The 12,425-nt window shown below is 36.9% G+C and overlaps 1 protein-coding gene across 7 annotated transcripts in view; it reads left to right on the top strand.

Moving 5' to 3' along the window:
- LOC140533869 (prostaglandin-E(2) 9-reductase-like) overlaps window positions 1–12,425 on the top strand; it is a 70,329-nt gene that overhangs the window by 16,594 nt on the left and 41,310 nt on the right. For 4 of the 7 annotated variants that reach the window (XR_011977088.1, XR_011977087.1, XR_011977089.1 and 1 more), the window contains 3 exons: window positions 321–430; window positions 831–996; window positions 6,619–6,701. Coding sequence is in view for 4 of the 7 variants with exons in the window: in XM_072654202.1 (XP_072510303.1) it covers window positions 321–430; window positions 831–996; window positions 6,619–6,701 (359 nt within the window). In the remaining 3 variants the exon portion in view is untranslated. Of the gene's footprint in view, window positions 1–320; window positions 431–830; window positions 997–6,618; window positions 6,702–9,526; window positions 10,566–12,425 lie in introns of those variants that run through there. The other 3 variants (XM_072654204.1, XM_072654203.1, XM_072654205.1) reach the window with 1 other exon arrangement.

A 12,425-nucleotide genomic window follows, 5' to 3' on the forward strand; every position in this document is an offset into this window, starting at 1 on the left:
TTCATTAAATGAAAGTTCTTTTCCTACTTCTTTCAGGTATCAAACTATCCATCAGTGGCATTATCTGAATCTTACATCCTTTATCATTTGATTTTAGTCTTTTCCTTTATTCAAAACTACTTTTCCTGCCCCTTTCAGAACTAATGGCTGTACACGGAAAGGGCCTTAAGTATTCAAATATTGTACTAGCATTCTGTGATTTGAGGTGTATTTGGGGTATTTCTCAAGTTCTTCAGTTGTTAAAATGTTTAATATTGTTCTTTCTGGCTTCATACAGCTTATTTTTCTAAGGTAAAATTTCAGTATCTGTTGTACTGCAGGTGGAATGTCATCCTTACCTGAATCAGAGCAAATTGTTGGAGTTCTGCAAGTCCAAAGATATCATATTGGTAGCACACAGTGCTTTGGGAACCCAGAGAGATCCTCAATGGTGAGAAAGGGGGTCTGTAATTGATTCCTTAATCACTAATTACACTGATTACTTAAATTTTTGTATGCTTTCAAATTGTGCAACATTGAGTAGTGGAAAGAGCATCGATTGTGGGATTATAGTAAACTGTATTTGACTCCCATTTGACTTCTAGCACTTTACTAGTTGCATGATCTTGAAGAAATAATTTAACCTTTCTAAGCCCTATTTTGCTGTATGTAAAAAGAAGCTTTAACTTTAACCCCATCTCCCTCTTGTTTATTATGAGGTTCAAATGATACATTTATGGAAATACTTTGAAAAATATAAAAAAGCTAAAGGGTGATTACTATCTACATAGCATTGAGCTCTTCTCCATTTCCCTGAGCAGAGATCTCAAAGTCTTTGTTTTCCCTTGTAGGGTAGATGAAAAAGCTCCCATTGTCCTAGAAGAACCAGTCTTGGGAGCCATCGCCAAGAAGCACAATCGATCCCCAGCCCAGGTTGCTCTCCGATACCAGATTCAACGAGGGGTGGTAGTCTTGGCAGGGAGCCGCAGTGAAAAGGAGATCAAGGAGAACTTTGAGGTAAAGAGGCAGGGGCAGAGTTGGTTTAAGCAGCTGCACAAACACTGGTGTTGGTGAATGGAATATTGCAGAAAATGATGAAAGATAGGGGAATCTGAAAACTGGTCATTCGAGAGATGATTCCTGAAGAGTCTAGTGGCCTTCAGTGATTCAGTCTGGTGGACAGAAGTGAGACTTCACCCACATTCTCTGCTATTCTCAAAAGATCTCCAAGAAACAACTTGTTCACTTCAATTTTCTAAGGAGACAGTGTATGTGACAAAAATGTCACACACACTTTGCAATATCTGGTTTGTATTTATCCACATTATATCATGCATATATATAATATAAAGAAAAATACAAATTAGATAAATGCATAGTAGTAAGGTAGGCAGAGCATTAGCAGTTAAAGGGATCAGGAGGAAATTCATATAGAAGTTGGTACTTGAGATAAACCCAAGGAAGAAAGGGATTCTGTGAGGTAGAGGTGAAGAGAGAATGCCTTTAAGGCATAGGGGATGGCTTATACAAAAGGAAGAAGATAGGAGATGTAGTGTTCTGTGCGAGCAACCAAGAGAAAGATAGATTGGGGCCATATTGTGGAACAGTTTATATTTTATCCTGAAGGTGATAAAGATTTTATTGAATAAGGGAATGATACAGTGAGACCTGCACTTAAGGTTAATGAATTTATAAGCAATGAGGATATAGGGCTGAACTGGGGAGAGATTTGAAGGAAAGTGATCAATAATCCAGGTGATAATTTATTATGGTAGCCATCTGAGCAGACAGATGAGATGAGATGTCAGATGTTGAGGCAGAAACAGCAAGATTTGGCAACTGAATATATTTGTGGAGTGAGAGAAAAAGAGGAATTGAGGATAACACCAAGATAATTAGCATGAGAGACTGGAAAATTTGTGTTTCTTTTTACAGAAATTGAGAAATTTGGATTCAATATTATTTGGGGCGGAAAAGGAAAATGATTTCTTTTTTGAAATTTTTTTTAAATTTGAGATGTGTCAGATATTTAATTTGAAATGTATTTTCAGGAGATCTGAGAAAAGTAGACTCTGTCCTTCCTTCCCACTCTTTTATCATTCTCCTCACCCTTCTGGCTGCCTGAGAGGACAGACATCACATCCAGAATTTCTTTGTATTTTAAAATTGTTAACTTTTCTTTTTTAATTAGTGATTCTGCTCCAGCCCCTTCCCTTTACTGTGTGTCTGTTCTTCAGATGTGTTTCTTGTAGACCATATATTTTAGGATTCTTGTTTTTAACCCACTTTGGTGTTTTCTTCCCTTTTATGGGTGAGTATAGTCCATTCACATTTACAGTTACGATTATTGTGTGTTTTCTTCCATCTTATTTTCCCCTGTTGATTCTTTTCATTATTTCTACCCTGCCCCTCCTCACCAGTGTTTTGCTGGCCACCATTTACCTCCATCTGTTATCCCTTCTATCAGTTTCCCTGCTTGTCTTATCCCTCTCTCCTTCTGCTTCACAGTATGGTAACATAGATTTCTATATCCATCTCAGTTTGTATGTTATTCCCTCTCTAAGCCTCTTTCATGTGAAATAATTTTTCCATTCTACCTCTCTTTTTCCACTTCTCCCAGTGCAATCCTCTTTTCCATCTCTTTTTTTTAATGTCATCTCATCAAAATCAACTTATGCCCAAACCCGCTCTCTCTGTACTTTCCTTCTACTAGTGATACCCTTCTTAAAAATTATAAATATCATCTTCCCATGTAGGCATGTAAACAGTTTACCACTATTGAATCCCTTATGTTTTTTTTCCTCTTTCCTCTTTTCCTTTTTATGTCTCTCTTCTGTCCTGTATTTGTAAGTCACATTTTCTGTTCAGCTCTGGTCTTTTTATCAGGAATGCTTGAAAGCTCACTTTTTCACTAAATATCCATTTTTCTTCTTGAGGGTTACATATTGAGTTTTGCTAGGTAGATGATTTTTGGTTGTGATACTAGTTCTTTGCCTTTTGGAATATCATATTCCAAGCCCTTCAGTCCTTTGATGTAGAAGCTGCTAAATCCTGTATAATCCTGACTTGGCTCCACAGTATTTCAGTTGTTTCTTCCTGGCTGCTTGAGGTATCATTTGCTTGATCTAGGAGTTGTGGAGTTTAGCTATAACATTCCTGGGAGTCTTCCTTTGTGGTCCTGTTTCAGGATGTGATGGATGGATTCTTTTAATTTGATTTTACTTTCTGGTTCTAGGATATCAGGGCAGTTTTTCTGGATACTTTCTTGCAATATGATGTCCCAAATCTCTGTCTCTGATCATAGTTGCAATTGTTTTCAATTTTCTCCCTTTTATCTATTTTCCAGGTTAGTTTTTTTCCATTGAGACATTTCACATTTTCTTCTATTTTTCATTTTGTTTGATGGATTCTTGATGTCTCATCGAGTCATTGGCTTCCCTTGACCGATAATAATTTCTCAGCAATTGTCTCCTTCAGTTAGCTCATGTATCTCCTTTTTCATTTGTCTAACCTTTTTTAAAATTTATTTTTTACTTTTAAAATAAATTTATTTTAAGTTTTCAAGATTCACTTCCAGAAAAATTTTTATTTCATATTTTCTCCCCATCTTTCCCCTGCCCCCACCCTAGGATAGTATATATTCTAATTACCCTTTCCTCCAATCTGCCCTCCCTTCTATCACCCCCATCCCCCTCCCTTCTATTTTCCTATAGGGTAAGATAGATTCTATACACCATTGCCTATATATCTCATTTCCTAGTTGCATTTAAAAATAATTTTTAGCATTCATTTTTAAAGCTTTGAGTTGCCCATTCTCTCCCTTCCTCCCAACCCCCAATCACTGAGAAGATAAGCAATTCAGTGTGGGTTATACATGTATAGTGATGCAAAACACTTCCATAACATCGATATTGTGAATGACTAACTACATTTCCCTCTATCCTGTCCTGCCATCCATTTATTTTATTCTCTCCTTTGACCTGTCCTTCTCCCAAAGTGTTTGCTTCAAAGTACCCCTTCCCCCAATCTGCTATCCCTTTTATTATTCCCCCTTTCTTTTCTCCTTCACCCCCTGCTTTCCTGTAGTGTGAGATAAACTTCCATTCCAAATTGAATGTGTTTGTTATTCCATCCTGGAGCCAAATGCAATGAAAAGTAGGCTCACTTATTCCCTGTCACCTTCCCTCTCTTCCCCTCCATTGTAAAAGCTCTCTTTGGCCTCTTTTGTGTGAGATGATTTACTTCATTTTACCTCTCCTTTTCTCTGTCTCCTAGTACATTCTTCTCAAGCTTTAATTTCATTTTTACATATCATAGCTTCATCCTGTGAACTCCCCTCTATGTACATACACATATATACATACAAATACACACATATTTTATATATATGTGTGTGTGGGGGGGGTGTATATGTATCTATCTATCCATCCATCTATCTATCTATCTATCTATCTATCTATCTATCTATCTATCTACCTATCTATTCCCTCTAACTATCCTAATACTGAGAAAGATTTCATGAATTCCAAATGTCATCTTTCTATGTAGAAATGTAAACAATTCACCTTTAACAAGTGTTTTATGGTTTCTCTTTCCTGTTTACCTTTTCATGCTTCTCTTGGTTCTTATATTTGAAAGTCAAATTTTCTATTCAGATTTAGTCTTTGCAACAATACTTGGAAGTCCTCTATTTCACTGAAGTTCCATTTTTTCCCCTTAAGTATTATGCTCAGTTTTTCTGGGTAGGTGATTCTTGGTTTTAATGCCATCTCCTTTGACCTCTGGATTATCATATTCCAAGCCCTCTGGTCCCATAATGTAGAAGCTGCTAAATCTTGTGTAATCCTGATTGTTTCTACAATATTTGAATTGTTTCTTTCTGAGTACTTGTAATATTTTCTCCTTGACATGGGAACTCTGAAATTTGGCTACAGTATTCCTAGGAATTTTCCTTTTGGGATCTCTCTCATGAGGTAATTGGTGGATTCTTTCTGTTTCTACTTTACCCTCTGGTTCTAGAATATCAGGGTAATTTTCCTTGATAATTTCTGGAAGGATGATGTCTAGGCTCTTTTTTTGATAATGAATTTTGGATAGTCCAATAGTTTTTAAATTATCTGTACTGGATCCATTTTCCAGGCCTGTGGTTTTCCCAATGAGATACTTCATATTTTTCTTCTACTTTTTCATCCTTTTGGTTCTGTTTTATAATTTCCTACTTTAACATTACCTAATTTTCATATATAATCTTAATTTTGATAGAGAACTTTTTAACTTAACAGAACTTTATCATATTTGACTTAACAATAGATGTATACATTTAAATTGTTTCTACATGAAGTTTTTGTTTGTATTTTAATTTAAAATAAGAATAAAGTGAAAATGCTTGCTCCCATAGTGTGATGGAAAATGGTAGGAGAATTTTAGAAGGTATCTTGTTTGAAGATGCAAGTTCATTTAAAATTTTTAGCCACCCAATCAATTGTGAAAAATAAACAGAAAGGATATAAAAAATGAACTTTTCTACTGGTTAATAAGAAACATTGTATGAAATGATAAATATATATATAAGTTGTAATTACATATATTGCTTCATTTTAAAACAATTTTTATAGCTACATTAATCTTTTCAGGAGAGAATTTCTTCAGATATAACTTCATTCTTTTCCACCAGCATACTAGCTACACCCTCAAAGAAACTCTGCTGAAACACTGAGAAGTGTTGCTGACCAGTTCATTTAAATTGAATAATATTGTCATAAGTGGAGGATATAGTGAAGTCAGGAAGCTGCCTTGATATTGCAATGGGAGACAATACAAGTTTTGCTTCTCCTGAATGCTTGGGATAGTCCATGGTAGTTTCAAGATGGCTTGTAAGTGATCATGGGTTTCAAACAGCCTGACATTTATTTGCACTGCAGGAATGCAAATGCAAAAAGAATGCATCTTGATCATGTGATTATATCACTGATGAGATTGAATTATATGGTAACAGAGGACAAAGAAAGAACTCTCTGATGACAGAATGTAAATGAGAGTGTGGCCATGCACATGATCACCTATTAGAAATATGTTTTCACTCAAGCTTTTCACTCCTGTGGCCATGGCTATTTGGAAACAATTTGTTGACAAGTTGAGAAACTTCAAGAACATGTTGCACTAAATCAGAAGTGGTCAGTTTGCTGTAGTGGATACATAGAAATCATTGTGTATTTGATCATTTTGAATTTTTTTCAGAAACAAACCTATATGACTTCAAACATATATATGATTGTTATCTCGGGGGAAAATACATTTGCAACAAATTTTGTGCAATTATTTGCTATATAAAGCAGGATTAAAATTTTTAAATGTTTAGTGAACAGGATGAATATACTGAATCCCTAAGGCATTCATGCATAAACAAATAGAAAGTTCTAGATAAAGGGGTTTTCTGCAACTCTAAGGGGTGGAGTTAGGAAAGGGTGGCTCCCCCCACAAGAAGACTGGAGCTACGAAGTGGGATTAGTTAGTTTTCACCTACCCTAAACACCTCCAACTCCAGAACAGAGTTACAAAATTCCCATCATTCAGTTTGCCTGTTTCATTCTGAGGTGCTATAAACAGACCCTACTTATAACAATCTCTCTTCTCTGGCAGGTGTTTGAGTTTCAGTTGACTCCAGAAGACATTAAAGTCATTGATGGCATTAATAAAACCTTTCGCTACTGCATCCTCAATGGGTGAGTTTTTGCTCTTAGCATCTTTCTATCTCAGATTTCTGTGACTGCAGGGAGAATGGGGCAGCACTTTAGAGGAGGGAGTCCTTTTTCAAGTCCTTCACAGAGAAGTTAAATATTTACAAGGTAAAATGTTTTACAATGTTCATCAGATCTTCTCTTCCATTTATCTGAAGCAGCACTCTGGACCTCTCCTATGTACTTATTCTGGGTCAGGTATAAAAAAAGTCATTTTAGTAACTGAGTCTCAAGTGTAAAATTGCAATAAGATATTTGAAACAAGTCATTTGTCTGCCCTCAAACATGGCTGTTCTATGTGGTCCTCCTATCTCTATTTTGATAGTTTAATAGAAAAAAAATATTTTTTCCACACATGGATTTTATTATGGTTTTGGTGCAGAACAGGTCATTTTCGTCCACTTTAAGTAATGAAACTTAGCCCATACAAACAGAGCAGTACCTTATGTCAGAAAGTTACGTTCTTATTATGTCTCTGATGGTTATTAACTGTGACACAAAAACAAAAAAATCCCTTGTTGTCTCTGAATCTCAGTTTCTTAGAAAATCTGGGAAAAAAAGGGTTTGGATTAGATAATCTTTGAGGAGTCCAAATTAGGCCTCAAGGGTACCCTAGGGCCTACATTCTGTGAAGAGGAGCGCTATAGCACCACTCTGTAATGTAACTGTGGAAGTGTATAATCACAGGCATTCAAGAATAGATGAAGAAAACTTAGTGTGACTTCCTCCAAACTCATTTCCTTTAAGGATTCTTGTACTCTATAATTCCTTAGGAAGTGAGGTTCAGAGATGCCCAACTTCTGTTTCCATGACTGCTTTAATTCTCGTTAGGTGACTGGTCCCATGTTAGCCTAGGGATATTTGGAAATTATGTAAACATAGTCATTAAAGTAAGCATGGTACATATCTTTCTCTATTTTAACTTTGAAACCTTGTTTTTTGTATCTGAGACTGAACTCATTATCTTTCCTCCATATATTGCCCACATCCAAACTTCTCCTATTACTCTCAAGGGCACAGCTCTCATCCTACCCCAAAACTTAGACCCTAGGTATCATCCTTGACTCCTCACTATCTCTTACCCCACACCTTCTCACATTCACTATGTTATCAAAGCCTGTCAATTTCACCTTTGTAACATCTTTTGAATATTCTGTCTTCTCTCTTCTGATACTGCCATCTCTGTGATTGCAGACCCTCTTCACCTCATACCTGAACCATTGCAATAGGTTTTGGACGAGTCTATTTGCCTTAAGTCTCCCCCCTTTCCCATCCATTCTCCATTAAGTCACCCTAACAAAGGTCACCTAGCAAACCATCATGGCTCCCTATCATCTCCGGAAGGAAATACACCATTCTCTGTTCGGCAGTAAGAGGTCTTCATAACCTCCTCCTCCTGCACCTTTCCAGTCTTTTCCCACTTTACTCCTTGCCATGTACACTTCAATCTGTTGACAATGGCTTCCTTGCCTTTTGCAAACAAGGTACCTTCCCCCACACACCCCACCTCCTAGATTCATGGCTTTCTTCATGTGCCAACTAGAATTCTACCTTCTACAGGAAGCCTTGCCCAATCCCTCTTAATTCTAATGCCTTCCCTGTTTAGATTATTTCATCCATGTAGTTTGTTTTACACATTTCTTTAATTGCAGTGTCCCCCCATTAGATTCCATGATCTTCAAGGGCACAGACTATCCTTTGCTTTTCTTTGGATCCCCATTGATTAGCACAGTGCCTCACATATGGTAGGCATAGAAAACACTTATTGACTGACTGACTTGCTGCATAGTGGAATATTTACTATGCTATTGATTGTCCTTGGAATATCTCCTTTTTTCTGGTTCTATACAAAAAATAATGAAAATTTAATGGGGTTCATAGTAGAGCCTGGCTAAAGTCCACTACAATGCTTTTCCTCCTCTAAATTCCCTTCATGCTATGGGAACAAAGCCTGCTTTATTGATTGTTGATTGATGTGGATGAAGGTATGCCGTGGTGTAGGGAGGCAGTGTGATGATTATCATGGGAAATGCACTGAATTTCAAGTCTTAAATTTAAGCTTTGATTCCTTCCTCTGCCACTTTCTGCCAGTTTGACCCAGCAGGAGCTCACTTCTCCTCTCTTGGCTTCAGTTTCCTAAATCAGACCCTTCCAAATACCCCTTGTTATATGGTCCTTCTTAATGATAATAATTGTCATTTTCATAGTGATTTATGGCTGCAAAGTCCTTTGTACCCCATAGTCTCAGTGAACCTTGAAATAACCCTGTAAACTAGGGAGACCAGAAAATGTTGTTCTCCATTTTAAAGATGAGGAAGTTGAGCTTCTTCGACATTATACTAATTTGTCCATATTCATACTGCCCACTATTGAAGAGTCAGAACACAAGTTACAACTTTTCTGTTTCCAGAGCCAGGATGTATTATGTTTACTGTTCAGTTGATTCGGTCACACCTGATATTTTGTGGCCACATTTGAGGTTATTTTGGCAAAGATACTTGAATGTTTTGCCATTTCTTTCTCCTGGTCTATTATATCACCCATTTATTTACCTTGTATCTCAGAAATGTATTCTTGTTTAAGGAAACTGAGCAAAGCCTGATTGGACCCAAGGCAAGAGGGATCAATAGCTAAGTTTTCACTCAGTATTTAGATGCATGGGTCAATCAAAACAATCCACCACAAAGATTGTATTTCTTTATCTGGGTATTTGAGGAGATTCAGTGTGGGAGGAGGTAGGTTGTTGGAGTTGTGTTGGAGAGATTTCTTTAAGGCATAATATTTGAACATGTCTGTTTGTCCCTTTTTAGATTCCAGGAACTTCCCAACTATCCTTTTAATGATGAATATTAATGAAGTTCTGACTCAGAAGATTTGTGTCCCTGAGGCACTGAAGTTTCACTTAAAGAAATAGCTTACATTCTATTGATTTTTATGGAAATTAAATCCGTTATTTTTGTTAAACCATGCAATATCACAAAGCCCACACCAAGGCATAGGTTAAAGGTAGTTCTATTATAAACTTTGCCTTTCTTGCCCCCAGTAAGACAGACATAATGGTACACATTTATGTAGCATTTCAAAGTTTACCAGGTCCTTTTCATGCAGTAATGCAAGTATTATCCATTTCTCCCAAGAAAGATAGCCTTTGCTTACAGAGGATGTATCAGAGGTCGTATCAAGCTCACAGTTTTCCTCTTTTCTCAGTTTACCATTATTCTAAGTACTTTAACATATATATATATATATATATATATGTGCATAAATATATTTGTCATACCTGTATATATGCCCTCCAGCATCCTAACTCCCCAGTTCCTTAATGAGATTCTATCATGGATGACTTCACTTCACCATCTATATAGTTGTACACTTAGGAATGGCAGTTCCCAATAGTTCTCTATGATTTAATCCCAGTTACTTTCACATCCTGCACAAATACTGTAATTTCTTTAACTCTGGTATACAGAAGTAAGTCAATCATATATATGCATGAGTAGAAATCAGTCATTAGAAATTCAGAAAACAATTACATACTGTGATTACACATGCGATGAAAATATCATAGTTCACTCAAAGCCCAGAAGAACACTGACCTATGTAAAACCCTGAAGCTGACAAATATCCATATCTGAGGTAACACATGAGACAAAAATAAATCTTTAAATCTGGGATGTGTCTGCCATAAAGAAGATGTAACTTCAATGCTTATTATTCTAGGTGCAATTTAATGTTAATAATCAATGCTCAAATAATCTACCAAAATCCTATTGTATGAAAAATGTTGTTTTAAATCTGTCAGATAAAAAGTATTGTGTGTAAAATAAATTTGTAAGCCTAACAATAACATATCTAGTGTTATGGATTTTTAAACTCGTTGTCAGTCAAATATCATCAGTTTGATCTAATGCATTTGTGTATCCTACATATAAAAGCATTAAACCCTTATCAATTGGATATTTTATACCAAAGAGCCGTCTAGCATAATTACTCTTTTAATTCTTTCATGTAGTTTTTAAGAATATCACTATAATGCCAAATATCAAATGTTTCTTTCATTAAGGTATGCTCTATGTATAGAGGGTAAAACATTAAGATTATCTCCCTTTAAATGGATCACATAGTAATTTAGTTTGGATTTTAAAATAGCAAGTCATCTCATCTAAAAAGTCAATTTCCCAAGGACTATTAGTTGCAAACATCTTAAATTATAGAGGCCACTCTTTTAAATTAGATCCATTCCATAAATTTACAGTGGATGCTTCACATTCTCTTCTTAAAATATTTCAGCATTTACAAAAGTCTTTAAACTCTAATTTGGAAATTTGCAGTAATTATATTATATCTCAGTTACAAATTGGTTCTCTAATTAGTTTATAGCACCATAATTTCTAGAAACTAGGAAAATATTTCCTTTCTTTACTTGTATAGCTTTATCTCTGTAACCCCCATCTGATGACTAAAATGACAGAGAAAAAGTATCTTGAAGTGTTTTTCTTTTTCTTTTCAAATTCCTAAAACCTTAACTTGAGCTAAAAGTCTGAAGTGAGAGTAAATCTGTCATTACTGAGGAGAGTTTAGCATCAGATTATGGAAAGCTGGGATGTTGGGGGTGTAAGCTCAGTTTTCACGTGGACAGTCTCGGGCAGGTATAAGTGAGGACTTCTAAACCTCAGAGTTCTCACGAGGCCCCCCAGGGAACAGCTGGGGATTGAGGCATGAAACACGAGCTATCTCATGCATTTCCACCTCTTCTCAGTGGGAACCTTGCTGGGGAGACCATCCCACCATTGAGATTGGCCTATGGTCTGAGCACACCTGTTGTTAGTTAGCTAGGGGCTGAGAGCATGCACGGTATTCACGTGCAAACTACGTGGCTGGAAGAGCTTAAGTAGGGACAGGAAAGCCTGAAGGCCCTCTTCTGGATGTGGGGTCCCCTCCGGGGGCTCTTCTTGCTGCGGGACCCTTGGAGGGAGGAGGGTCCCTCCTCTCTTCCGCTCCCATCCTCTTGCTGTATGATCCTTGCCCCCTTGGGAGGAGGAGGATTCCTCTCTCCTGAGGAAGAATTCACCCTGCATATGGATACATAACTAAGACTCTGAATAAAGCCTAGCCCTTGTTTGACTCTGGAAAGTCTCTTCTCTCAATATGTTTATCCAGTTGGCCTACAAAGACCTGCGAAAGGTGAATAGACTCGGGTAGCTCATCGACCTCTAGGCCGAACACTGGGAGAACTGTTTCAAGTATGAAACTTCATTCATCTTCCCCAACCACCATTTTAAACTTCCTTTCTGCATTTTTTTTCCAGTACACTTTATTGTTCAGCTGCATTTTCCCCTTAGAAATTTAAAAGGTAGCAGAACCTACTAATACGCCAGACATGACATGGCACACTTTCCTGAGAACTTCACAGGGTGGGAGAAAAAGGTGCATCTTACTGTTGGGGTGCTGGTGTTTGGCCCATAAACACCCAGCTCTGGTCAATAGTTTATCTAATACATGTTGGAGTTTCCCTCATTAACCTGGGGTTATCCAAAGTGAATAGGTATAGGACTGATATTAGGTGAACTGTTCATCAATGTCACTCAGTCAACTAAAGGAATATTAGAACATGGGAAAACACAACACAAATATCTGAGAAAAGATTGCCTCTGGGCAGGTCACATGGTTCAACTGGTGGCCTTTACATCTGTGTCCTGGATCACAGTG

This window comes from Notamacropus eugenii, chromosome 3 (assembly GCF_028372415.1).
Source record: "Notamacropus eugenii isolate mMacEug1 chromosome 3, mMacEug1.pri_v2, whole genome shotgun sequence".
Classification (NCBI taxonomy): domain Eukaryota; kingdom Metazoa; phylum Chordata; class Mammalia; order Diprotodontia; family Macropodidae; genus Notamacropus; species Notamacropus eugenii.